At 51.4% G+C, this 24612-nt stretch overlaps 2 protein-coding genes across 2 annotated transcripts in view; one reads left to right on the top strand and one right to left on the bottom strand.

Annotated features, from left to right (window-relative positions):
- Window positions 1–23871, top strand: part of LOC134660569 (codanin-1) — a 44958-nt gene extending 21087 nt beyond the window's left edge. Inside the window, exons 10-17 of the mRNA XM_063516345.1 lie at window positions 8147–8490; window positions 14200–14379; window positions 16815–17022; window positions 17679–17833; window positions 18729–18891; window positions 21411–21549; window positions 22380–22929; window positions 23630–23871. Of these exons, the coding sequence (XP_063372415.1) occupies window positions 8147–8490; window positions 14200–14379; window positions 16815–17022; window positions 17679–17833; window positions 18729–18891; window positions 21411–21549; window positions 22380–22929; window positions 23630–23764 (1874 nt within the window). The 3' untranslated portion in view covers window positions 23765–23871. The remainder of the gene's footprint in view (window positions 1–8146; window positions 8491–14199; window positions 14380–16814; window positions 17023–17678; window positions 17834–18728; window positions 18892–21410; window positions 21550–22379; window positions 22930–23629) is intronic.
- On the bottom strand, window positions 10643–13488 carry LOC134660568 (uncharacterized). The gene has a single exon (XM_063516344.1). It carries the CDS (start codon window positions 13350–13352, stop codon window positions 12342–12344), a length of 1011 nt encoding a protein of 336 aa, XP_063372414.1. The 5' UTR covers window positions 13353–13488; the 3' UTR covers window positions 10643–12341.
- Window positions 23872–24612: the final 741 nt, after the last annotated feature.

Here is a 24612-nt window from a genome sequence, read left to right as displayed (position 1 = left end):
TACACATACTACACTACTGCCATAGCCGCCGGCCGCACCACCATCACCGTGCCCTGGCTCGCGCACTACCTGTCCACGCTCGACCACGTCAGCTGCCGCCTGCCGTACTACCGCCGGCTGCTGGCCGCCGTGGCCGCAGTGCGGCGGCCGACCTGCAAGCGGGCAGGGATACTCGTGGACGCGGTCAAGGGTGAGTGGTATATAGCAGGGATGTACTACTGCCATAGCCGCCGGCCGCACCACCATCACCGTGCCCTGGCTCGCGCACTACCTGTCCACGCTCGACCACGTCAGCTGCCGCCTGCCGTACTACCGCCGGCTGCTGGCCGCCGTGGCCGCAGTGCGGCGGCCGACCTGCAAGCGGGCAGGGATACTCGTGGACGCGGTCAAGGGTGAGTGGTATATAGCAGGGATGTACTACTGCCATAGCCGCCGGCCGCACCACCATCACCGTGCCCTGGCTCGCGCACTACCTGTCCACGCTCGACCACGTCAGCTGCCGCCTGCCGTACTACCGCCGGCTGCTGGCCGCCGTGGCCGCAGTGCGGCGGCCGACCTGCAAGCGGGCAGGGATACTCGTGGACGCGGTCAAGGGTGAGTGGTATATAGCAGGGATGTACTACTGCCATAGCCGCCGGCCGCACCACCATCACCGTGCCCTGGCTCGCGCACTACCTGTCCACGCTCGACCACGTCAGCTGCCGCCTGCCGTACTACCGCCGGCTGCTGGCCGCCGTGGCCGCAGTGCGGCGGCCGACCTGCAAGCGGGCAGGGATACTCGTGGACGCGGTCAAGGGTGAGTGGTATATAGCAGGGATGTACTACTGCCATAGCCGCCGGCCGCACCACCATCACCGTGCCCTGGCTCGCGCACTACCTGTCCACGCTCGACCACGTCAGCTGCCGCCTGCCGTACTACCGCCGGCTGCTGGCCGCCGTGGCCGCAGTGCGGCGGCCGACCTGCAAGCGGGCAGGGATACTCGTGGACGCGGTCAAGGGTGAGTGGTATATAGCAGGGATGTACTACTGCCATAGCCGCCGGCCGCACCACCATCACCGTGCCCTGGCTCGCGCACTACCTGTCCACGCTCGACCACGTCAGCTGCCGCCTGCCGTACTACCGCCGGCTGCTGGCCGCCGTGGCCGCAGTGCGGCGGCCGACCTGCAAGCGGGCAGGGATACTCGTGGACGCGGTCAAGGGTGAGTGGTATATAGCAGGGATGTACTACTGCCATAGCCGCCGGCCGCACCACCATCACCGTGCCCTGGCTCGCGCACTACCTGTCCACGCTCGACCACGTCAGCTGCCGCCTGCCGTACTACCGCCGGCTGCTGGCCGCCGTGGCCGCAGTGCGGCGGCCGACCTGCAAGCGGGCAGGGATACTCGTGGACGCGGTCAAGGGTGAGTGGTATATAGCAGGGATGTACTACTGCCATAGCCGCCGGCCGCACCACCATCACCGTGCCCTGGCTCGCGCACTACCTGTCCACGCTCGACCACGTCAGCTGCCGCCTGCCGTACTACCGCCGGCTGCTGGCCGCCGTGGCCGCAGTGCGGCGGCCGACCTGCAAGCGGGCAGGGATACTCGTGGACGCGGTCAAGGGTGAGTGGTATATAGCAGGGATGTACTACTGCCATAGCCGCCGGCCGCACCACCATCACCGTGCCCTGGCTCGCGCACTACCTGTCCACGCTCGACCACGTCAGCTGCCGCCTGCCGTACTACCGCCGGCTGCTGGCCGCCGTGGCCGCAGTGCGGCGGCCGACCTGCAAGCGGGCAGGGATACTCGTGGACGCGGTCAAGGGTGAGTGGTATATAGCAGGGATGTACTACTGCCATAGCCGCCGGCCGCACCACCATCACCGTGCCCTGGCTCGCGCACTACCTGTCCACGCTCGACCACGTCAGCTGCCGCCTGCCGTACTACCGCCGGCTGCTGGCCGCCGTGGCCGCAGTGCGGCGGCCGACCTGCAAGCGGGCAGGGATACTCGTGGACGCGGTCAAGGGTGAGTGGTATATAGCAGGGATGTACTACTGCCATAGCCGCCGGCCGCACCACCATCACCGTGCCCTGGCTCGCGCACTACCTGTCCACGCTCGACCACGTCAGCTGCCGCCTGCCGTACTACCGCCGGCTGCTGGCCGCCGTGGCCGCAGTGCGGCGGCCGACCTGCAAGCGGGCAGGGATACTCGTGGACGCGGTCAAGGGTGAGTGGTATATAGCAGGGATGTACTACTGCCATAGCCGCCGGCCGCACCACCATCACCGTGCCCTGGCTCGCGCACTACCTGTCCACGCTCGACCACGTCAGCTGCCGCCTGCCGTACTACCGCCGGCTGCTGGCCGCCGTGGCCGCAGTGCGGCGGCCGACCTGCAAGCGGGCAGGGATACTCGTGGACGCGGTCAAGGGTGAGTGGTATATAGCAGGGATGTACTACTGCCATAGCCGCCGGCCGCACCACCATCACCGTGCCCTGGCTCGCGCACTACCTGTCCACGCTCGACCACGTCAGCTGCCGCCTGCCGTACTACCGCCGGCTGCTGGCCGCCGTGGCCGCAGTGCGGCGGCCGACCTGCAAGCGGGCAGGGATACTCGTGGACGCGGTCAAGGGTGAGTGGTATATAGCAGGGATGTACTACTGCCATAGCCGCCGGCCGCACCACCATCACCGTGCCCTGGCTCGCGCACTACCTGTCCACGCTCGACCACGTCAGCTGCCGCCTGCCGTACTACCGCCGGCTGCTGGCCGCCGTGGCCGCAGTGCGGCGGCCGACCTGCAAGCGGGCAGGGATACTCGTGGACGCGGTCAAGGGTGAGTGGTATATAGCAGGGATGTACTACTGCCATAGCCGCCGGCCGCACCACCATCACCGTGCCCTGGCTCGCGCACTACCTGTCCACGCTCGACCACGTCAGCTGCCGCCTGCCGTACTACCGCCGGCTGCTGGCCGCCGTGGCCGCAGTGCGGCGGCCGACCTGCAAGCGGGCAGGGATACTCGTGGACGCGGTCAAGGGTGAGTGGTATATAGCAGGGATGTACTACTGCCATAGCCGCCGGCCGCACCACCATCACCGTGCCCTGGCTCGCGCACTACCTGTCCACGCTCGACCACGTCAGCTGCCGCCTGCCGTACTACCGCCGGCTGCTGGCCGCCGTGGCCGCAGTGCGGCGGCCGACCTGCAAGCGGGCAGGGATACTCGTGGACGCGGTCAAGGGTGAGTGGTATATAGCAGGGATGTACTACTGCCATAGCCGCCGGCCGCACCACCATCACCGTGCCCTGGCTCGCGCACTACCTGTCCACGCTCGACCACGTCAGCTGCCGCCTGCCGTACTACCGCCGGCTGCTGGCCGCCGTGGCCGCAGTGCGGCGGCCGACCTGCAAGCGGGCAGGGATACTCGTGGACGCGGTCAAGGGTGAGTGGTATATAGCAGGGATGTACTACTGCCATAGCCGCCGGCCGCACCACCATCACCGTGCCCTGGCTCGCGCACTACCTGTCCACGCTCGACCACGTCAGCTGCCGCCTGCCGTACTACCGCCGGCTGCTGGCCGCCGTGGCCGCAGTGCGGCGGCCGACCTGCAAGCGGGCAGGGATACTCGTGGACGCGGTCAAGGGTGAGTGGTATATAGCAGGGATGTACTACTGCCATAGCCGCCGGCCGCACCACCATCACCGTGCCCTGGCTCGCGCACTACCTGTCCACGCTCGACCACGTCAGCTGCCGCCTGCCGTACTACCGCCGGCTGCTGGCCGCCGTGGCCGCAGTGCGGCGGCCGACCTGCAAGCGGGCAGGGATACTCGTGGACGCGGTCAAGGGTGAGTGGTATATAGCAGGGATGTACTACTGCCATAGCCGCCGGCCGCACCACCATCACCGTGCCCTGGCTCGCGCACTACCTGTCCACGCTCGACCACGTCAGCTGCCGCCTGCCGTACTACCGCCGGCTGCTGGCCGCCGTGGCCGCAGTGCGGCGGCCGACCTGCAAGCGGGCAGGGATACTCGTGGACGCGGTCAAGGGTGAGTGGTATATAGCAGGGATGTACTACTGCCATAGCCGCCGGCCGCACCACCATCACCGTGCCCTGGCTCGCGCACTACCTGTCCACGCTCGACCACGTCAGCTGCCGCCTGCCGTACTACCGCCGGCTGCTGGCCGCCGTGGCCGCAGTGCGGCGGCCGACCTGCAAGCGGGCAGGGATACTCGTGGACGCGGTCAAGGGTGAGTGGTATATAGCAGGGATGTACTACTGCCATAGCCGCCGGCCGCACCACCATCACCGTGCCCTGGCTCGCGCACTACCTGTCCACGCTCGACCACGTCAGCTGCCGCCTGCCGTACTACCGCCGGCTGCTGGCCGCCGTGGCCGCAGTGCGGCGGCCGACCTGCAAGCGGGCAGGGATACTCGTGGACGCGGTCAAGGGTGAGTGGTATATAGCAGGGATGTACTACTGCCATAGCCGCCGGCCGCACCACCATCACCGTGCCCTGGCTCGCGCACTACCTGTCCACGCTCGACCACGTCAGCTGCCGCCTGCCGTACTACCGCCGGCTGCTGGCCGCCGTGGCCGCAGTGCGGCGGCCGACCTGCAAGCGGGCAGGGATACTCGTGGACGCGGTCAAGGGTGAGTGGTATATAGCAGGGATGTACTACTGCCATAGCCGCCGGCCGCACCACCATCACCGTGCCCTGGCTCGCGCACTACCTGTCCACGCTCGACCACGTCAGCTGCCGCCTGCCGTACTACCGCCGGCTGCTGGCCGCCGTGGCCGCAGTGCGGCGGCCGACCTGCAAGCGGGCAGGGATACTCGTGGACGCGGTCAAGGGTGAGTGGTATATAGCAGGGATGTACTACTGCCATAGCCGCCGGCCGCACCACCATCACCGTGCCCTGGCTCGCGCACTACCTGTCCACGCTCGACCACGTCAGCTGCCGCCTGCCGTACTACCGCCGGCTGCTGGCCGCCGTGGCCGCAGTGCGGCGGCCGACCTGCAAGCGGGCAGGGATACTCGTGGACGCGGTCAAGGGTGAGTGGTATATAGCAGGGATGTACTACTGCCATAGCCGCCGGCCGCACCACCATCACCGTGCCCTGGCTCGCGCACTACCTGTCCACGCTCGACCACGTCAGCTGCCGCCTGCCGTACTACCGCCGGCTGCTGGCCGCCGTGGCCGCAGTGCGGCGGCCGACCTGCAAGCGGGCAGGGATACTCGTGGACGCGGTCAAGGGTGAGTGGTATATAGCAGGGATGTACTACTGCCATAGCCGCCGGCCGCACCACCATCACCGTGCCCTGGCTCGCGCACTACCTGTCCACGCTCGACCACGTCAGCTGCCGCCTGCCGTACTACCGCCGGCTGCTGGCCGCCGTGGCCGCAGTGCGGCGGCCGACCTGCAAGCGGGCAGGGATACTCGTGGACGCGGTCAAGGGTGAGTGGTATATAGCAGGGATGTACTACTGCCATAGCCGCCGGCCGCACCACCATCACCGTGCCCTGGCTCGCGCACTACCTGTCCACGCTCGACCACGTCAGCTGCCGCCTGCCGTACTACCGCCGGCTGCTGGCCGCCGTGGCCGCAGTGCGGCGGCCGACCTGCAAGCGGGCAGGGATACTCGTGGACGCGGTCAAGGGTGAGTGGTATATAGCAGGGATGTACTACTGCCATAGCCGCCGGCCGCACCACCATCACCGTGCCCTGGCTCGCGCACTACCTGTCCACGCTCGACCACGTCAGCTGCCGCCTGCCGTACTACCGCCGGCTGCTGGCCGCCGTGGCCGCAGTGCGGCGGCCGACCTGCAAGCGGGCAGGGATACTCGTGGACGCGGTCAAGGGTGAGTGGTATATAGCAGGGATGTACTACTGCCATAGCCGCCGGCCGCACCACCATCACCGTGCCCTGGCTCGCGCACTACCTGTCCACGCTCGACCACGTCAGCTGCCGCCTGCCGTACTACCGCCGGCTGCTGGCCGCCGTGGCCGCAGTGCGGCGGCCGACCTGCAAGCGGGCAGGGATACTCGTGGACGCGGTCAAGGGTGAGTGGTATATAGCAGGGATGTACTACTGCCATAGCCGCCGGCCGCACCACCATCACCGTGCCCTGGCTCGCGCACTACCTGTCCACGCTCGACCACGTCAGCTGCCGCCTGCCGTACTACCGCCGGCTGCTGGCCGCCGTGGCCGCAGTGCGGCGGCCGACCTGCAAGCGGGCAGGGATACTCGTGGACGCGGTCAAGGGTGAGTGGTATATAGCAGGGATGTACTACTGCCATAGCCGCCGGCCGCACCACCATCACCGTGCCCTGGCTCGCGCACTACCTGTCCACGCTCGACCACGTCAGCTGCCGCCTGCCGTACTACCGCCGGCTGCTGGCCGCCGTGGCCGCAGTGCGGCGGCCGACCTGCAAGCGGGCAGGGATACTCGTGGACGCGGTCAAGGGTGAGTGGTATATAGCAGGGATGTACTACTGCCATAGCCGCCGGCCGCACCACCATCACCGTGCCCTGGCTCGCGCACTACCTGTCCACGCTCGACCACGTCAGCTGCCGCCTGCCGTACTACCGCCGGCTGCTGGCCGCCGTGGCCGCAGTGCGGCGGCCGACCTGCAAGCGGGCAGGGATACTCGTGGACGCGGTCAAGGGTGAGTGGTATATAGCAGGGATGTACTACTGCCATAGCCGCCGGCCGCACCACCATCACCGTGCCCTGGCTCGCGCACTACCTGTCCACGCTCGACCACGTCAGCTGCCGCCTGCCGTACTACCGCCGGCTGCTGGCCGCCGTGGCCGCAGTGCGGCGGCCGACCTGCAAGCGGGCAGGGATACTCGTGGACGCGGTCAAGGGTGAGTGGTATATAGCAGGGATGTACTACTGCCATAGCCGCCGGCCGCACCACCATCACCGTGCCCTGGCTCGCGCACTACCTGTCCACGCTCGACCACGTCAGCTGCCGCCTGCCGTACTACCGCCGGCTGCTGGCCGCCGTGGCCGCAGTGCGGCGGCCGACCTGCAAGCGGGCAGGGATACTCGTGGACGCGGTCAAGGGTGAGTGGTATATAGCAGGGATGTACTACTGCCATAGCCGCCGGCCGCACCACCATCACCGTGCCCTGGCTCGCGCACTACCTGTCCACGCTCGACCACGTCAGCTGCCGCCTGCCGTACTACCGCCGGCTGCTGGCCGCCGTGGCCGCAGTGCGGCGGCCGACCTGCAAGCGGGCAGGGATACTCGTGGACGCGGTCAAGGGTGAGTGGTATATAGCAGGGATGTAACGGATGTGGTTTTATCGGAACTGAAAACGGAAACAGATGTTTTTAGTTCAGTTTATCGGAATCGGAAACGGAATCGGAACCAATAACGGAACCGAAAACGGAACCGGAACCAGAAACGAACCTGTGATAGGTGTGGATGTGTGTGATAGGTGGACGAGATGTTATAGTTTATAGTCCGTAGTGTTCACGACAAAAAAGTGCGATTTACGGGAAATGATGATGGTGGAATTTCCTTTTGCACAGTTGTTTTTGATGTACGCTGCTCATGTCCCGCCCCCGCCGCCGCGCTAAGCATTTACATCCGATATACCTACTTCCGTTTCAAAAGTAACGGAACCGGAACAGAAACGGATGTGTAATACCAAAACGGAGCTCTGTAACATCCCTGGTATATAGTTGGTCAAACCAATTGGTCAGTCAGTAAAAACCAGGAAAACTATACTCATCCTTTTCTTTTGGGTGCTAGTACTAGTGTAAGACAAAGATAGTATGTTTCTCACTGTCTATGTTGCTGTTTGTATCCCATTTTTAGGGTTCCGTACCCAAAGGGTAAAAACGGGACCCTATTACTAAGACTCCGCTGTCCGTCCATCTGTCACCAGGCTGTATCTCACGAACCGTGATAGCTAGACAGTTGAAATTTTCACAGATGATGTATTTCTGTTGCCGCTGTAACAACAAATACTAAAAACAGAATAAAATAAAGATTTAACTGGGGCTCCCGTACAACAAACGTTTTTGACCGAAGTTAAGCAACGTCGGGCGGGGTCAGTACTTGGATGGGTGACGGTTTTTTTGCTCGTTTTGCTCTATTTTTTGTTGATGGTGCGGAACCCTCCGTGCGCGAGTCCGACTCGCACTTGGCCGCTTTTTTTTTACTCATTTCATACGATTTGTTTCAGGCTGGTTGTTCGACCTGCCCCACCTCCCCCCGGCCGTGTACGACGCCCCCCCCGCGGCCCCCCCCGCCCCCGCCGTGTACAACGCCCCCCCCGCGGCCCCCCCCACCCCCGCCGACGGCGTCGACAGCCTCGACCTCATAACCGACGCGATGCTGTTCGAGCTCTGTCCCTACCTCCGCGAGGTCAACGTCCTCTTGTCCACGTGTAAGGTTGACAGGAAAGAGACCTACCGCCACATCACGCCGGTCAGCCTGAGTGTGAATAGCGAGGATCGTGTGAGGAGCAAGGAAAAGGAACTGCAGGTAATTTTACAAGCTTTTATTTAACTTTGTATGTAAGTATGTTAGGGTAAAATCTTGCAAGGTAAATTAGACCCAATTGTAACTGGACTGGGGTGACAATGCAATGTTATGGTACCTAAGGTCTTCTAATACTTCTTCTTCTTCTTCTTGTTAGGGGCTATATAAGGCTCCAAAGCCTATGTATCACTGCGACCATCGCTGATCTATTGTGATCGCCACCTACTACAACTCTCGATCCAAACATGCAACTTCAAATAGCTGCAGGATCTTTTTGAACTCGAGAGACTTTACCTCCTCCGGGCGCAATATGTGCCCGCCCAGGATTAAGTCACGAGTACGCATTAGGCAAGGGCACTCTGTGAGGATGTGCAAGGGCGTCTCCTCTGCCTCCATACAGAGTCTGCACCGCCCCATGTCACGTTTCCCCATGGTGTGCATGTGCTTATTTAGGCAACAGTGCCCAGTAAGCACCCTTACCAAGTTGCGCAGTTGGTTCCTAGACAGCGCTAAGGCGTTCGAGGACGCCTTTTTGCTGAAGGCCTTGATAAGCGCTTTGGAATGGTTCAAACCTGTTGTTTCCCTCCAGAGTTGAATTGTTGTGTATTGACAGTAGGTCTTTAGGGTGAGCCGCGTTAGGCTTTTGGGGATACCACAAAACGGCTCAGGACTGTAGTTTATCCCTTTAGCCCCTGCTCGCGCGAGCTCGTCGGCCTTTTCATTTCCTACGATACCCGCATGCCCTGGGACCCAACGTAGAACAACTTTGTTCCTGGCTCCAAGGTTGTTCAATAGTTGCCTGCAGTTCTCAACCAGCCTCGATGTGGTGACATCAGAGGTTAGGGCTAAGAGTGCCGCCTGGCTATCCGAATGGATATAGATTGTGTGATTACCGTAGTTGCTTTGCAGATTGATTGACGCACATTCTAGGATGGCGTATACCTCCGCCTGGAATATAGAGCAAAAACGTCCTAGGTTTAAGCTGATGCTTTTCCTAGGCGCTTCACCGTATACTCCGCAGCCTACTTCAGATCCGGATTTGGAGCCATCAGTGTACCACCTTAGGCTTCCTTCTTTCCACTTAATTTGACTGTTTGACCAGTCCTCCCTTTTGGGGAGTTCCACTGAGTAATGTTTGAGTGGACAAAATTTGGGTGCCATAGTGTCGGATGGCATCCCAAGAACAGGGATATCATACACTGATTCCTTAAACAGTCTCAGAGTTTTCGATAACCAATTACCTCTCCTCGCGCCCGCTATTCTAAGCATACTAGATTTCGCCTCCAACTCCAGATGCAGGTGAAGGGGCGGTAGATTTAGTATGGCCTCTAGGGCTGCCGTCGGGGAGGATGACATGGCTCCAGTGACGATGACACAGGCAGTTCTTTGCAGTCTGCCAAGCTTCGTCACTGTTACCTTCTGCGTCGTTTTCCTGTACCATGCTACAGAGGCGTAAGACACTATCGGCCTCACTATAGATGTGTACAGCCATAAGGCAATTTTGGGTTTTAGACCCCATCGGTTGCCTGCTAAACGACAGCATATTGCCAAGGCTGATCTAGCCTTTTGTATAATTCCGTCCACATGCTTGTTCCAGGTCAGTTTCTGGTCCAGTGTTACCCCCAGATATTTGACCTCTGTTGAGAACGGAATACTTTTACCATTCATGACAAGCGGTTTGAGTTTGTCTATTTTCCGCTTGTTCGTGAATGGAACTATAATTGTCTTATCTGCGTTGATAGACAATTCATTCTCTCCACACCATGTATTTATGGTGTTGAGAGCCCTCTGCATAAGGTCTAATAAAGTACTTTGGCAGTTGCCCCTCACCGTCACAACAAGGTCGTCAGCGTACCCCTGTGTGTCGATTCGAAGCTCCGCCATCTTGTGCAGAAGTCCATCCACCGCAAGAGTCCAGAGCAGGGGAGATAAGACACCCCCCTGCGGGCAGCCTCTCACAGTGGCCACTTCGAGTGTGGTGTTAAGCAAGTCCAGCCTAACCATTCTGCTTGAGAGCATGCTTTGCACCCAGCGGATAGTGGTGGAGTCCACCTCTTTGGCCCTAAGCCCTTCCACCAGTGTCCGAATGGGTGTATTATCAAAAGCGCCCTCAATATCTAAGAAGGCCGATAGGGCTATTTCCCTGTCTTCCAAAGCCCTTTCCACTCTGTCAACCAGCTCCAGCAAGGCAGTCTCTGTAGATCTGCCCCTACGGTAAGCATGTTGGCTGTCGTGTATGGGTTTACTCAGAAGACAGCTCTCCCTGATGTACCTATCAATTACCTTTTCCAAGGTCTTAAGGAGGAACGAGGAGAGGCTGATGGGTCTGAAGGACTTGGCTAACGCGTAATCCTTCCTCCCAGCCTTCGGTATAAATAATACCTTGACCTTGTTCCACTGTTCTGGTAGATGTCCCCAGGCATAGCTAGCTCTGAAGATTCTAACCAAATGCGGGATTAGGACTTCAGCTCCTCGCTGCATTAGCACAGGGCTTACTCCGTCCAGGCCGCACGTCTTGTAGGGTTTAAACGAGCTTATGGCCCACCTCACTATCCCGGGTCTTATGACGAGGGCAGCCTGCCTCCAGTCCTCCGGGCAGGGCCTATGCAGGCCTCTGACCACCTGGGGCTCGTGTGACTGTCCTGCCCCTGGAAAGTGAGTTTCAGCTAAGAGCTCCAGAGTCTCCGTCTCACTAGCAGTGAAGGAGCCATCATGCCTCCTGAGAAGGCCCACTTGATTACTTCTAGCTTTGGAGAGTATCCTGTGAAGTCTCGCTCCTTGAGGCGTATTTTCAATGTCCTCGCAGAACCTCCTCCATGACGCTCTCTTAGCTTTCCTAATCTCTTTACTGTATTCATTTAGGGCTTTCCGATAGACCTCCCACTCATCTGTCCTCTTAGCCCTATTGAATAACTTGCGTGCTTTGGCCCTGAGCCTCCTGAGGTTGGAGTTCCACCATGGGACCACACGTTTAGTTGATTTGACCTTGGGAGCACAGTTTTCTTCAAAGGCACTTACAATGCCATTTGAGACCACCTCTACCGCAAGTTCTAAACTCTCCCTCGTTTTTATCACCTTCGCTGCGGATTCCAGATTACGTTCTAGGCTGCTCCTGTAGCCCTCCCAGTCCGTCCTCCGGGGATCCCTGAAGGTGACCGTTTGAACACTGAGAGAAAAACATATATTAAAACAGATGTGCTTATGATCTGACAGCGATTCCACATCACTTACCCTCCAGTTCTGTATATGCCTGGCTAGATTTGAGGATGCAAAAGTCAAGTCTAAAACCTCCTTCCTAACCCTAGTGACAAAGGTGGGTGTACATCCTATGTTTAGAATTTGGAAGTTATTGAATAGAAGAAAGTCATGTAGTAACTCACCCCTATCATTGATGTCAGTGCTTCCCCAGTTGGTGTGGTGGGCGTTAGCGTCGCATCCCACCAGAATTTCTGCGTTGTGTCTGCGGGCATAGTCGGCCACGGCTGTGAGTTCCGCAGAGGGGTCATTCCTGTCTCCAGGGAGGTATGCCGAGCAAAGTATAATCCTCTGCCCGCTCCATCCCTTGAGATTTACATACGCTGCTACCAGGTCGTCTGTGCATAACTCTGGAACAGGTAGAAAGTCAATGTTCTTGCCAAAAGCAATGCAAGCCCTAGGCTTAATTCCGTTAGTATTGTATAAAACTTTACCAACCGAGTTCAGTCCTAGTATGGTTGAGTTTCGCACCCAAGGTTCTTGAAGTAATGCGAGGTCGACGTGTCCTGCAAGCCGGCTTTCAACAATGGCCGTGGCAGCTGCTGCATGATGGATGTTCGCTTGCAGGACCCTCGCGGGTGCCATAGGGCCAACGCCTTTTATTTGGCCCTTTTGGTGACCCGTTGTGGCCCTCCCCTGCCTCTCGCACTAGGAGTCCCTTGAGGTCCTCCTGTTGCTGAGGTTGTGGGTCTGGCCCGTCCGGGTACCATGCCCCTCGTCGCGCCCCTTGTGCCTCTGGCTGCCGGTTGCCCGCCCCCACGGCCACGGGAGCCCTGGGGTATAGGGTTTCGGCTGTCAGGTACCATGGTACTTGGCCCAGGAGTAGGTTCAGCGAGGGGCTGAGGTTGCTGCTTCGTCTGCTGTGCTGGGGGAGCATTTGGCCCCCCTTTTAGCCGGAACAGCACCTTCTTAAAGCCAATGGCTACTTCTCCACCATTGGCCTTAAGGGTCTCGGCAGAAGGCTCATCCAGAGCGAAAGTGACCACCCTGCCACCCTGCTCAGCCTTCTCCCCGAGAACTTTCCAGAGTTCTGTGTTCAGGCCAAAGTTCTGGACCCTGAACAGCGCTAAGGCTTCCTCCACAGAGGCCGCCTCGGACTCCGGAATGAAGGTGATAGCCGTGGCTGGTTTGGGCAATTCACCCTCAGGGATGACCGAGAGTTTCGCCTCCGGCCACGGCTTAAGGTTCGGGACTTCCTTCACAAGCCAGTCCCTGCTAACCTGGTTGACACAGGTCACAAGTATCCAGCCTGTCTTGTGAATGAAGCCCAGAAACTGCGGTGCACCGCCCTTCGCATTCGCCCATTGCTTAACCATGGCGAGATTTAGGTGCCGGTGGACCGACTTCATTTGATCCTCACTCATAGGGTCCGAATTACGGATCCCTACTCGTGAGGACCCCGCTACCTCCCGGAAGCTAGGATGCCGAAGCTCCCCTGAGGTATCAGCGCGGATTTTCGGGACCTTTTTCGCTGATCCCTGTGGAGAATCGTCCTCAGAGCGGACCCTTTTTACAGGGCCTTTCTCCGTGGCCGGCTTCTCCACAGGGATGTCCGCCCTAGGCTTACGGGCCATTGACAGGGCTTGCTCTTTGGCTACCCCGTCGCCCATAAGCCTGCGGAACCTCTTGCGAGCAGCACCCGACAAGCGTTTGTGTTTACGCGGCTCTTTGGCAGAGGAGCTGTCGCCGGGCGTGCCAGAGACGACGACGTCTCTATCGACCACAGCTTCACTCTCCCCTCCCTGGGAGCAAACCTCGGGCGTACTGGAGGCTTCTACAGCCTCCTTCGCTCCGACACGATCATCGGCCAGGATCGACTCCAGAGCCGAGGAAATGGCGTCTAAACTATCTTCTTCTTTTTCTTTTAAATTATCCATAAACGTCCCACGAGTAGCTAGGGAAAAGAGGTCTTCTAATACTTACCATCGAGCTGATCTGATGATGGACACAGATGATGTCTTTGATAAAACAACGCAACCTAATTGTGTTTGGGTTTGTTAGAACTGTCTCGATGAGTATTAGTTGCCTATTAAAAAAAGTATGTACAGACAGCGACAAAAAACGTATTGATTTGACGCTATTCTGCGTCAAGTTTTGCGAGTTTATCCTCATTAAGGGCATACTAGGGAATATTACTGCAACGTTTTGCCGCATTAGTGCGCCTTTCGTAAACCATAGAGTAACTTATACATACTGTGTCTTAAACTGTTTTTTGACAAATTTTCACAGACGATAAAATATGACATTGATACATCAAGGCGGTTTGTTTACAAAGGGCCTACCGGGAAACGCGAGATCGAAACTAAGCTATCTGCCTCTCTATCGCTCGAATATGCAAGAGTGATAGAGAGGTTAGATAACAAAATTAGATTGTGACAGGTTGTGGAAGTGGCGCCCCGCAGAGTTTCGCGTAATATTCCCTATTCTATTTGTGTCATAGATGTATTTTACTTCTAGATGCGTCTAGAGGAAGAGCTGATCAAATCCCAGCCGTCATCGACCCGCCGAGTCCTAGAACTGACCATAGAGCGTGTGACGGCGGCCTGCGTGCGCGACCTGACGGCCTCCGTCAACGCGGCCCGGGCCATGGCCAGGGACGGCGCCAGGAAGGCCGTGGCGGAGCGGGGAGACGATCTGGTGAGAGTGGGCAGAAGTGGGCAGAGTGGGCAAGTGTGGGAATGACTTGGAACAGTGAGAGATAGCGTGAGAAAGGTTTAGGATGAAAGAATTGGTAAGAGTGGGCCAATTTGGTCAGATTGGGCAAGTGTGGGAATGACTTGGAACAGATTCAGATTCAGAGTTTTATTTGCTTAAACATGGTATATACAGGTCTTAAATACTAATACAATAGAGCTACATGTTTGGTCATAGAGACATGCAAATATTGTGTGATGTCATGTGTGTCGCATGCATCATATTTAAATGAAATTAATTAATATCTAAGTACTTATTAACTAGTTCTTATAACTATGAATATATGTCATTAAGATATTCCTGAATGGTGTAGTAGGCTTTGGATGTCAAAAAATTATATAATGCAATTTTAAATTCATTAATGTTTTCTAGGTTTAAAATATTAATTGGCAATTTATTAAATATTCGTGGTGCCATACCAAATATACTTTTTGATACAAAAGCGGTTCTAGAAAATTTATAATTAATTTTGTTGTCGCAAACTATTGAATGTCGTAAACTGGTTCATATTACATTTGACATACATTGAAATTTCATACACATACAAACATGGTAGAGTCAAAATTTTGAATTTTATAAATAATTCTTTGCATGATTCCAAGGTTCGAATACCGCATACTGATCTTATGCGAGATAACAGTGAGAGATAGCGTAAGAAGGGTTTAGGATGAAAGAATTGGTAAGAGTGGGCCAATTTGGTCAGATTGGGCAAGTGTGGGAGTGCCATAGAAACTATATATGGAGTGTTTGGGATGTAGGGGTGGATTGTGGACATTATTGGGACTCTTTTTTGTGAAAGTGGGCAGAGTGGGATTAATAATTAACTATTTTGGCTCAGTGATCCAAAATATCAGTGAGAGGGGGATTAATACAGAATGATATTAATGCAGTATTTTATGGTATCTAACTGTAGATAGAAGGATTGTTTATGTACGAGGGGCGTTCAAAATATTCTCGGTATTGATATCTTACAACCTCTTCTAAAATTTCTTTCGTTACTGGCCGCTAAGGTTTATTCATTGACATTAAAAAAAAGTATAATTCGAAGCGAGATGTTCTTTTGTTTTTCTGCAATTGCTGAACAAACATGAACATCATGTGGGAATTGACAATGTTAACTAAATTAGAACATCGATGCGTGATAAAATTCTTGACAAAACAGGGTAAAAATCAAAAAACCATAAAAGAGGAAATGGATTGTGTTTACCGTGAGTCTGCTCCTTCTTTATCTACCATTCAAAAGTGGTCAAGCGAGTTTAAACGTGGAAGGGAGAGTGTTGAAGACGACCCTAGACCTGGCCGGCCTGTAGTAGCTACTTCACAAGAAAATATTGATAAAGTGGAAAAACTTATATTGGAAGATGGTCGAGTGAAGGTAAAATCTATAGCACAAGTAACCAATCTCTCTATTGGTACCGTACATGATATTATTATCCATGACCATCTTAATATGTCAAAAGTAAGTGCAAGATGGGTTCCGCGAATGCTGACTCGGCTTCAAAAAGACATGCGTGTAGCTTGTTGTTCCGATTTTATTGACCTGTGCGGTGAAAATCCTGATGAGGTGCTGCAAAGAATAGTTACTGGAGATGAAACCTGGGTTCATCATTATGACCCAGAGAGTAAACAAGAGTCCATGCAGTGGCACATTAAGGGTTCAGCTCATCCCAAGAAGTTCAAGGTCATCCCTTCAGCTGGCAAGGTCATGGCCACGATATTTTGGGATTGTGAAGGAGTATTACTGATCGATTATAAAGAAAAAGGTGTAAATATCACAGGACAGTACTACGCTAACATTCTACGTCAATTAAAGGATGCAATCAAAGAAAAGAGGCGAGGAAAGTTAACCAAAGGTGTTATGCTTCTGCATGACAACGCCCCCGTCCATACTGCTCATATTGCCAAGGCAGCTATTGTTGAATGTGGGTTTGAAACTGTTACTCACCCACCGTATAGTCCGGACTTAGCCCCCAGCGACTTCTTTTTGTTCCCCAATCTTAAAAAGGATCTGCGTGGAAATAAATTTTCGGATGATGAAGCATTGAAGACGGCAGTGGAGGAGCATTTTTACACCAAAGATAAAAAATATTTTTATGCAGGATTAAAAAAAATAATTGATCGATCTTTTAAGTGTATGAACATAGGGGGGGAGTATATTGAAAAATAAAAATATCAAACTTTTCGTACTTGTTTGTTTTCATTCTCATACCGAGAATATTTTGAACACCCCTCGTAATGTGGGGTTATGACAGGTTTATAAAACCCTAGTCTGCTCAACACACAATAAATTCGAACCTTATACAACAGATACCAGACAAGCGTAATGTTTTTCGTTCGTTCAAAAAATGGAAATTAACCTTAACCGTCTTTGTCGATAGCAAGCTCTCCTCAAAACCCTACAAGCCATCTACACGTCCCACCTCACCCAACTACGGGAGTCCGCCCAAAACATCGACACATTGTCCCGTGTTAGCGGCGCCCTGACGTCGTTACTGCCACTCGCGCCCAAAGCGTTGCAGCACGCGGCCGCCCGGGCCAGCAAGGCGGCCGTGCTGCGGTGGGCGAGGGACCACTGGACTAGCACGGGTGAGTGGGCACATTTAAAATGGTCTAGGAAAAAAAGTGGGCAATTAGTGATGATGCGGAGCACTAGTCGTTGCTGTATTGAAAAAGTGGGCAGATTTAAAAGAGGACAGGCAAAAAAGTGGGCAATTAGAGATGATGTGGAGTACTAGTCGTTACTGTGATGATGTGGAGTGAAGTGGGCAAAAGTGGGCAGATTTAAAAGAGGACAGGCCAAAAAGTGGGCAATTAGAGATGATGTGGAGTACTAGTCGTTACTGTGATGATGTGGAGTAAAGAAGTGGGCAAAAGTGGGCAGATTTAAAAGAGGACAGGCCAAAAAGTGGGCATCTAAAGGTGATATAAGTAATTATTTAGTGTTATATTAAAGAAGTGGGCAAAAGTGGGCAGATTTAAAAGAGAACAGGCCAAAAAGTGGGCATCTAACGGTGATATAAGTAATTATTTAGTGTTATATTAAAGAAGTGGGCAAACGTGGGCAGATTTAAAAGAGGACAGGCCAAAAAGTGGGCATCTAAAGGTCATTTAGGTCATTATTTAGAGTTATATTAACGAAGTGGGCAGATTTAATTCAGTAAAACAAAGAGTGGGCATTATAATATAAACGTGGGTGTACCGTAACATCGTCATAACGTTAAATGTATGTATATCTTCCCCAGCCGTCTTATGCAAAGACATAGAAGCGGAAATGCACAACCTCATAACCCTCGGCGACGCGGTAAAGCCGGAGCCAAAAACGGAACCCAAGCCGAGCGAGGCGCTCGACAACTTCACCTCGGCCGTCAGCGTGGCGTCCGCCATCATTCATCTTAAGGTACTCATACTCATGTAATCTAGCAATATATAAAAATAGCCCCCACGTAAGATCAATCAAAATATTCAACAAGCTCCCTCATAATATATCTACTGAGACGAAAGACAAAATATTTAAAAGAAAACTCATTAACTTACTTACCGAAAAATGTTACTATAGCATCGATGATTTCCTAAATGATGATAACCTTAATTAATTAACTAATCTGACCTACTTTTCTAGATGTAAGGAAAAAACGGTATTTTATTCGAATTAACTATATATTATAAATATAATTAAATTAAGATATTAGAGAATTAAGTAAAAATTTCGTATTGCTATATAAGTTAGTGATTAAGTAAATGTAAGACAGCTACAATCATATTGTAACACCCTCACAGGGTAACATGTACGCTTCCTAACATTAAGTATAACATCATGTATTTCTATGCATCAATGTACATGTATGCAATAAATGACAATAAACAATAAACATACTCATACTCATCACTACATAGTATAAAACAAAGTCGCTTCCCGCTGTCTGTCTGTCTGTATGTATGTATCTTTAAAACTACGCAACGGATTTTGATGCGGTATTTTTGACATAGAGTGATTCAAGAGGAAGGTTTATGTATAATTTGTAAACCCGTACGTTTCAATATTTAACAAATTAACACATAACAGTGGAAAAATAAGGATCAAAATCAAATGGCGCTCTAACAGTTTTAATCTTCTGTCGAAAGATGGCAGTAAATTGACTGTGGCTACAAAATTTACTTTGACAATACGCCTCTATTTTAAATTCTCTTTGGTTTAACTATTAGTATTTTAGAAGATGACAGTCCAAAGAAAAGTACAATCGGCGATAAAAACCTATGTAAATTTTCACGAGATTTAAACTTTTTTTTCTCAGGAGCAAGTATGCCTTCTGCTAGACTACGAGGAGCCCACGGGTTTGAGCGGCGCGCTCGCGACATGCTCGCGAGCATGCTCGCGAGCATGCTCGCCGAACAACATGTTCGGGCGCGGCGCGCGAGCCATCTTGCAGCTCAGTGTGGACGCGTGCGTCGTGTATGGTAAGTGTCACTTGTTGTATGTATGTATAGTTTGTAGCTTTCTAATAGACCCCGAAGGCTAATCCTATTGTCTATTGTTCAGTAAAACCGCACGTGCTACTTACCTGCAAAAAAGGGTCCTAATTATTCTATTTGGCACCTGAGCGCGGGCTAGTCCAACGCTCAAAAAACCAGTGTAGGTGCGCTCTCCGATAACGCGCCTTTGTTACGCATCTCGATGACACATTTTAGACTGGTTCTGTAGCGTTCGACTCGCCGGCACTCAGTAACCGAAGTACCGATTTTTTATGCAGGTGTTTGTGGCACGTGGCACGAGCGGTTTTTCTTAACAATAGACAATAGGATTAGCCTTTGGGGTTTATTAGAAAGCTACAAACTATACACAAAACAGATACAGTACAGAAATCAATGTACATACAAAGTGCGCTCGAGCAACGCACACATAGACACTGCTCACGGACACGATATCTCGGACCGGTTGGGACCAGTGCGAGCGCGAGTGCCATCCGCTTGAGACACGCGTCTGTCAACTTTTTTGTGCAATAATGGAGAAACTAAAAAAAAGTTATTATAACTGTTCAGTGGACGGTTGTTTAAATTCAACATTAAACGGTGAATTGACGTTTTTTAAGCCAGTGGCTTCATAGAGGTAAGTAGGTATCTGCTTGTATCTCGATGGTTCGTTTTAACGTTAAACAGAACAGTTAGGTAGGTAGGTAAGCACCCCGCCCCGGCCACTACTACGATAGTTTTTTGTGCATAAATCATAGTTGACAACCCTAGAGCGACCGCCGAGCGTAGGTATGAAAAGAGAAGTACATACATGTGATTGACTTCTGTACTGTATCTATTTTGTGGTATGTATGTATAAACTCTTTATTGTACAAAACACAAATTTATGGCACAGGATGGGTAGTGTTGTCATAGTCAGGCGTGGCTCACTCCGCAATTTCGTCGCGTCGCTACAAGTACATGCGGTCCACACCAATTTTGGTGTATAGCCATAGTGGTTGCCGCGCGCCGCTACGGAACGGACGCCTCGCGCTTGCGCCACCTAGCGGTCATATCTGTCGTAATAGACTCGCTTTGTTAGAGAGTGAACTTTCTGCACCTAGTACTATATTTTGTGCCATAGTTACGATTAGTTGTCCAGGGGACAAAAGACTCTTGAAATCCTGATTTTATGGTATTTAAATGTATAAAACATGTATTTTTGTGGTAGTTATAACCAACTTCCATAATGGGCCATCTACTAAGCATGTTAATAGAACGGCATACAACATATATTCAAACAAAGTGTGCCAGTATTGTCCCTTGGACGACGGGACAGGATAACAACACAAAAATGTTGGTTGTGGTACAATTTTTTTTGTCAGTTAGGACAGGAGGAGGAAAAAGGACAATTTTTTTCCGAAGTTAAAATTTATTAAAAAATTATGTTATTAAATCGTTAGTGATAACACAGAATAACTAATAGTACTACCGTACAGAAAATTCCGCCGCCTGCAAGCAAAATTGAAACTTATAACCGCGCACGAACCGTGAATCTCCTTTGCGCGCCGCAGTTTTATGACCGAGCTGTGAGTGTCGGCACGGGGTTATCACTTGCAAGTTTTTATACCTATAGCCACTGATTTATTATTTTTAAGACTAGTAGTTCGCCCCGAACTGAGAACTCACGGTTCGCCAAAAATATCAATTAAATGCAGTCGTCAAAGGATCGAAAACCGCGTACGATTTATTGCAAGGTCTGTGGAGCCCTTAACTGATACTGTATCTGTGGTAAGCCGAAATATTTCCTGTCAAATGTCAAATGCCTATATTATGTTAATTTTATTTTATTTTTAGCTTGCTAATTATTTCAAAATGGTAAATTTAAAAACGATATTATAAAAGTGTAAGCCGAGCACTTTCATTTGATACCAAACTCGACCATACTTTCTTGCAAATAAAATGACCAGAATAGCAAGACACCTCACAAACAGCTTTTTGGCCTTCTAAGCTCTTCTAGCTCAATAACCTCTTGATCGAGCCTGCTCATAATTTAATGACTAAAATATAATGCCCTCGACTACACGTTTACCCAATTTCATTTAAATTAGAACAAATTTACTTAAGTTATTGTGTATCAAACTATCTTCTGACAGTTCAGCTTAAAAACATCGAAATGCCGGGACGTGCCGCTAGCCAGCCGCGTGTTCAAAGTTGAATGTAAGAACTTCGCTTCGCTTCGCTCGCTCGTTCGATAAATATGTAGGAATTACAAACGTTGATTATGTAAACATACATTTTTTATCCGGAGATAGTATGTCTGATTCTCACGGAAGTAAGTTTCGAAGCCATTGTGTATTTTCAATTTAGCGCGAGCGCCACGTGACACGACTATCGTGCGCGCCGAGCGGCAGCCTACTGCCGTACGCCTGTCAGATGGGTGCGCCGGCCAAATGTACCTAAACTGCGGAGTGACACCCCCCTGGTGATAATTATCGACATAATTATCGATTCCCGTTTGTCCCCAGTGAGCCGCAAGCCTAGAGACGTGACCGAGTCGTTCCTGAACCAACTGCACGCGGTGTGGAGCGTGTGCTGTCCCGACAGGAACAACGAGCCGCAGGAACCAGATCTGCCGGAGAGACGGGACCTGTCTCCAGAACTAAGGTATGGCTATTATTTCATCTTAGGTATACAGGGTTATTTTTGGACCGTTAGCCATATTGTGCGAGGCCATTACTGCCATATTAGGTAGTAGGCCATACTGAACAACTTTTTCTATGGGACCAACTCCGAAATCCCAAAAATTTTTTTGGCCGTTTCACACATTTTGGTCGAGGGCCGAGGCCCATTTGGACGATGCGAGAACTCGCATGCGAGTTTCTTTACATTGCGGATTTTGTTCGGTCGGTTGAATTGGACGTAACCAACAGTCCGCAATGTAATTAAAATCGCATGCGAGTTCGTGCGCCGTCTAAATCAGCCCTAAGGGTGTCGTACGAGGCGACAAACGAAGCAAGAAGCTATTTCGTGACAGGGGAGATGGACCTCTTAGCATTGGCTTGCAATCCATCAAGGAGAAGGATACTCCAAAATAAAACCCGGAATGGATTTTCCGTGAGGCGCGAGTAGGGTCCAACCTGAAATAAGCGGCAGATTCCTGCAGCCGACCTGCCTCCACACGTATTGGCTCGCCTTTCCTGTGGGTTAAGACAGTGAAGCCGAGAGGGTAATGCAGGTGCTGGGCATCCCTGCGTTTCCTTAATTCCGTCCCAGGCGGTATAATGTCTTACACCATAAAGCGTCTGCAATAAACGCTAAGGCTAATGATGATGATGTATGTGTTGTGTAGATAAAGCCGTGTATGTAACTGTACATAATTATTCCTAAAAACACTCGTGTGATGTATTATTTATATATTTCTTTCCATTTATCCTATCTGTCGAATCCACCAGACTACTAAAACTAGAAAATTTAAATCAAACTTATTTTTACAGGAACTTTGAAGACGACAGAGCCCCGACACCCATCACAAGCGACGAGGAAGACGCACCAATCACTAAAACCAATCGCAACGTCAAAAACCTCATCATTGCCCCGAACACTAACAGCATTAGCATCAAAATCCCAAGCCCGACTCTCAGCCCGATCAGTCCTATGAGTCTCAAGAGTCCGCTAAGTCCAAACTTGAAAAGTCCAACTAGCCCGAACGTAAAAAGTCCAAATTCATTAAAAAGTCCAAAATGTCCTAACGTCCGGAGTCCAAGAGCTTTAAGTCCGAAGCCAAAAGCGAATTCGAGTGTGAAATCGATAAATAATAGCTCAATTTTAAGCGTAGTTGATACAGAATATACAGAAGTGTTGGAATTTTTTGATAGAATATTGTGTCCGAGGAACATAGTGCTGCTAAATACGTCGAAGTGTAAGAGTGGTGAAGTTTGGGAAGCGCTGGCGACTGTGCTGGTGTTTCTGCTGAAGTTTGACTATCTCAGTGAGGATTCGCTGACAGAGCAATGCTTGGCTGTTTACAGGCAGGATTGGCCTCAGGTTTGTTTATGTTTATATCTATACCATACCTAAAATTATTTTAAGATATATTTGGGTAAATCAACTTTTTATTGTCACTCGTGGTTACGATTAGTTGTCCAGGGGACAAAATACTCTTGAAATCCTGATTTTATCGTATTTAAATGTGTCAAACATGCATTTTTGTGTTAGTTATAACCAATTTAATGGGCCATGTACTAAGCATGTTAATATGAGCGGCATACAATATCTCTCCGAACAAAACGGTCCGCTTCTATTTGGGACATTTAACTTTTTTCCCACCATTGTCATAGGGATTTGATGTCCACTGGGTCACTTTATTGTTTGTCTCCTGGGTCACAACACAGACCAACTAGAATGCTGGATAGTATTAAGTCCTGAAATAGTCCTGATGTTGTACATTCAGTTTTTATTGTTGTACTTACAGTAAAAAATGAAATTAATTATCAATAAAAAGTTTTGTGACGAATTCGAACTACTAGTTGATAGTACAACATATTTTTCTTTAAATTATTCTTAAAGGTATAATGTTGCAGTGACCGTAACCACTATGAAACTTAAACTATGTGAAACTAGGAAACAATTCTATTAGGAGTTTTGTCAAGAATCGTTAGTCCATAACGTCTACTCAGGCAACTATAACGAAAAATTCACTTAATTTACATTTGTATCTCGAAAATTAATCAGATTTTCTTTCCAGAGCGTCCTGGAGAGCCTCTCAACGTGTCTGAAGTCAGTATCGTCTCGCTGGACCCGCTCCAGCGGCAAATTCACCCTGTTCCTGGACTTCTTGGCCGAATTCTGCGGGGATTTAGACCTGGAACCCATCGAGTGAGCGAGACAGCGCTATACGCGTATATAGTGGTGTCCCTTTCGCACACCGCCTCTAGCGGCAAGTTTACATTGTTCCTGGACTTCTTGGCCGAATACTGCGGGGATTTAGAGCTGGAATCCATCGATTGAGCGAGACAGCGCTATATGCGTATATAGTGATGTCCCTATCGCACACCGCCTCTAGCGGCAAGTTTACATTGTTCCTGGACTTCTTGGCCGAATACTGCGGGGATTTAGAATTGTAACCCATCGAGTAAGGCCTTTATTCATGCTGCTCGAGTATGTTACATAAAGTATGTAAAATTACTGTCGTGTCTTTTCTAATTACCTTAAAGCTAAAACCTAATACAATCTAACTTAGGTACAACCTTAAATCCCTTATGACTCTTAAATTTAGCCTTGAATTTTAAATATACATATTTTCATGGTGAATGAAATAATGTGTGTGAACTGTGACTCAACTCAATCAACTTTATGTATAATTTTGGCTCGTAACCCAGGAGAAAAGTGACCCATATGTAATAAAAAAACAAATAATAAGTTTTTTCGTGGCATATGCTTCTTATATAACATTTCCTGAGTTCACTCAAGTATCGTGACTCGGGGGACATCCAATTAGTTAAATTATACGTAATATTTAATTGTATCGTATTTAGGGTGGTTTTTGAGCCGGTGTCATGAAAGCGCTATCTACTTCAGCTGCAATAATTTGCACTATATTATGCGTCTTTTACATTACTTTGTCTATAATTTAAAGGGAAACTTGCTGCAAACTTGGACTATGAAGTTTACTTAATTGTCTAACCGAAAATGTTAAGTCTGTTCTACATTACCTACACATGTTAATGT

The sequence above is a fragment of the Cydia amplana genome, chromosome 27 (genome assembly GCF_948474715.1).
Source record: "Cydia amplana chromosome 27, ilCydAmpl1.1, whole genome shotgun sequence".
NCBI lineage: Eukaryota > Metazoa > Arthropoda > Insecta > Lepidoptera > Tortricidae > Cydia > Cydia amplana.
Note: the sequence above shows the minus strand (reverse complement) of the source record. Positions and strands in the feature narration are given on the sequence as shown.